Genomic DNA, 2,375 nt, shown 5'->3' with positions numbered 1-2,375 from the left:
TCTCTCTCTCTCTCTCTCTCTCTCTCTCTCTGTGTGTGTGTGTGTGTGTGTGTCTGTGTGTGTGTGTGTGTGTGTGTGTGGACTTGGATGAAATGGGTGTATTGGTGGGACATCTTGTTCCATTCTCTGCCAACCTATGTCCTAAAAAGCCCACAGTTTCCTGAGAAGTGAGGCATTCCGTGCAGTCTACTCGGGTGTGCAGTGGTAGAAGCGCACACCAGAAGGCACGGGCCTCCCCTCTGTCACTGAATCTCTTTCAGAAATGCCCTTGTCTTGCAGCTGGCTAAGGAGTACGGCATGGACTTCTATGAAACAAGTGCCTGCACCAACCTTAACATTAAAGAGGTGAGAGCACCGGGGACTTCTCTGCCTCTGGTGGGATGGTGGGAAGAAGCGACAGAAAGGAGCCAAGATAAGATGGGCAACGCCACCCGCATGGGCACTTGCAGGGTCGCCAGAAGCAGAGGTAGATAGGCCAGGCTAACTTGTGTTCCTTGGCTTCCCAGTCCTTTACTCGTCTGACGGAGCTGGTGCTGCAGGCCCACAGGAAAGAGCTGGATGGTCTCCGAACTCGTGCCAGCAACGAGCTCGCACTGGCCGAGCTGGAGGAAGACGAAGGCAAACCTGAGGGCCCAGCAAACTCTTCAAAGACCTGCTGGTGCTGAGGGTTCTGTGTGGAATCCCCCAGCCCCCTTCCCTCAGGAGGCCCGAGGAGGCAGGGAGTCTGGACTTTGCCCACCATCGTCCTTTCATTTGACAATCCTGTTGAAAACCTGCTGCTACTCCCCTGCCTGGCCCTGCGAGCAGCTCTGCTGTGGTCTCCAAGCAGCCTCTGCCCCCAGCTCCTCTAATTCTGGAGTGGTGACCATTCAGCCTGTCTCCCAGCCGCAGGCCTCCTGTGACCCCAGAACGTGCTGCGACCATCTCACCACCCCAGGCTCCTGGGACGACGGTCAAGGCTGGAGTCAAGGCCATTTCAAGATTCCTTAGTGCACCTTGTGGACTCTCTGCTTTTTCTCTTCTTTCTCCACTCCCTCCCCTCCCTTGTATTTTGCATCCCCCGTCATCCCAGTCTCTCCTCCCTTGCCTGTGTGTCCTGCCAAGCGCTGCTACTGCAGTTCCTTCCCTCTTTGCTTCCTGATTCTGCCTAAGGGAATGGACCCAGGCTCTGCCCCAGGGAGGACGGCTCCCCCTGCTCTGGGGTGGGCTGAAGGCTAAGGGTGCTTCTTCCTCCTGTGCCGTTGGCTGTCTCCCCAGTGGCCTGGGAAGGTAGAACATTGAGGTGGGAAGGAAACACTACTAGGTGGTCCTCAAGCCTGGACTGGCCTCTTCTTCCTTTGCCTTCTGCTGGAGTTCTAGCCTTGCCTGGCTGCCTCTGTGCCTCTGTGAGGAACTGAGTCCAGAGGCGGGCACAGCAGAGAAGAAAAATGAAAGAAACGAAGGGGTGGCAGGGATTAAAGTCGCCTCTGTTCTCTACCTCCCATGCCTCTCTCCTCACCTGGATTCACGGATTTAAAGATGGGGATCGAGGTCTGAGGACACCAAAGGGCAAGGGGAGCCCTGGGGTCGGATACTGTATAGTCAGCTGTGAACCCCAGATAGAGGCAAGAGGGGATGCGAAGAGTGGGCTCCTAGAAGCAGGGTTAGAGCAAGAGCAGAGGGAGCTTTGCAGAACAGTGAGTGCTGTGGCGACTTCGGGGCATCAGAGGTGACAAGTGATCAATCAGTCCTCTTTCACTGAACCCAGCCTTAGGAAGTTAAGGTTTCCCCAGAGTCTGGACAACAGGCCTTAAGACAAGGGAAGAGAAGGGCGGGTATGATGGAAATACTTGGTGCTGTTCTGCCTTCCAGGACTCCCTCCCCTGGTTCCCTTATTTCTAGGCTCGTAGCTTTGCCAACTGCTGTGTGGCTACCAAGGGAGGGAAAGAGACACCCTCCTCCAGAGTTCTCTGCTCAGGAAGTTTCTTTAACCCTGTGGTCCAAGAGTAGCTTGAAGGAGGCCCCTGAAAAACAAACAAACCCAACCCTGGTAGGGTACATTCCCGAGGTGGGAGGAGCTCAGGTAAAAGTCCCAAGATGCCTGGGGCTGGAGCCAAAGCAGAGGAAGAACTGGGCACTAGCCGAGCATTCACAGACCAAGGTCCTTTCAAACCTAGGGCACAGCTGTGATGACAGAGAGCCCCACACTGGGGTGAAATCAATGGGGATTTCTCCCTGACTTAGCAAACCAGGAAGCAGGCAGGAGAGAACAACTCAGGATTACCGTGGAGGGAAAGGAGAAAGGGAACAATAGTCCATTGTTCGCTAAAGAGAAACAGTGTTGGCTCGAAGACTGGACCATGACTGGCCGAGGTGGCTTCCTTGGGGACTGACTC

At 55.1% G+C, this 2,375-nt stretch overlaps 1 protein-coding gene across 2 annotated transcripts in view; it reads left to right on the top strand.

The window, feature by feature from the left end:
* Positions 1-2,020, top strand: part of Rab15 (RAB15, member RAS oncogene family) — a 23,315-nt gene extending 21,295 nt beyond the window's left edge. For both annotated transcript variants that reach the window (XM_021201831.2, XM_029540734.1), the window contains exons 6-7: positions 280-345; positions 507-2,020. In XM_021201831.2, coding sequence (XP_021057490.1) covers positions 280-345; positions 507-665 — 225 coding nt within the window. In that variant the 3' untranslated portion in view covers positions 666-2,020. The remainder of the gene's footprint in view (positions 1-279; positions 346-506) is intronic.
* The last annotated feature ends 355 nt before the right edge of the window (positions 2,021-2,375 follow it).

The sequence above is a fragment of the Mus pahari genome, chromosome 7 (genome assembly GCF_900095145.1).
Source record: "Mus pahari chromosome 7, PAHARI_EIJ_v1.1, whole genome shotgun sequence".
NCBI classification, from domain to species: domain Eukaryota; kingdom Metazoa; phylum Chordata; class Mammalia; order Rodentia; family Muridae; genus Mus; species Mus pahari.
The sequence above is the reverse complement of the archived record's forward strand: the minus strand, read 5'-3'. Positions and strand labels throughout refer to the sequence as shown.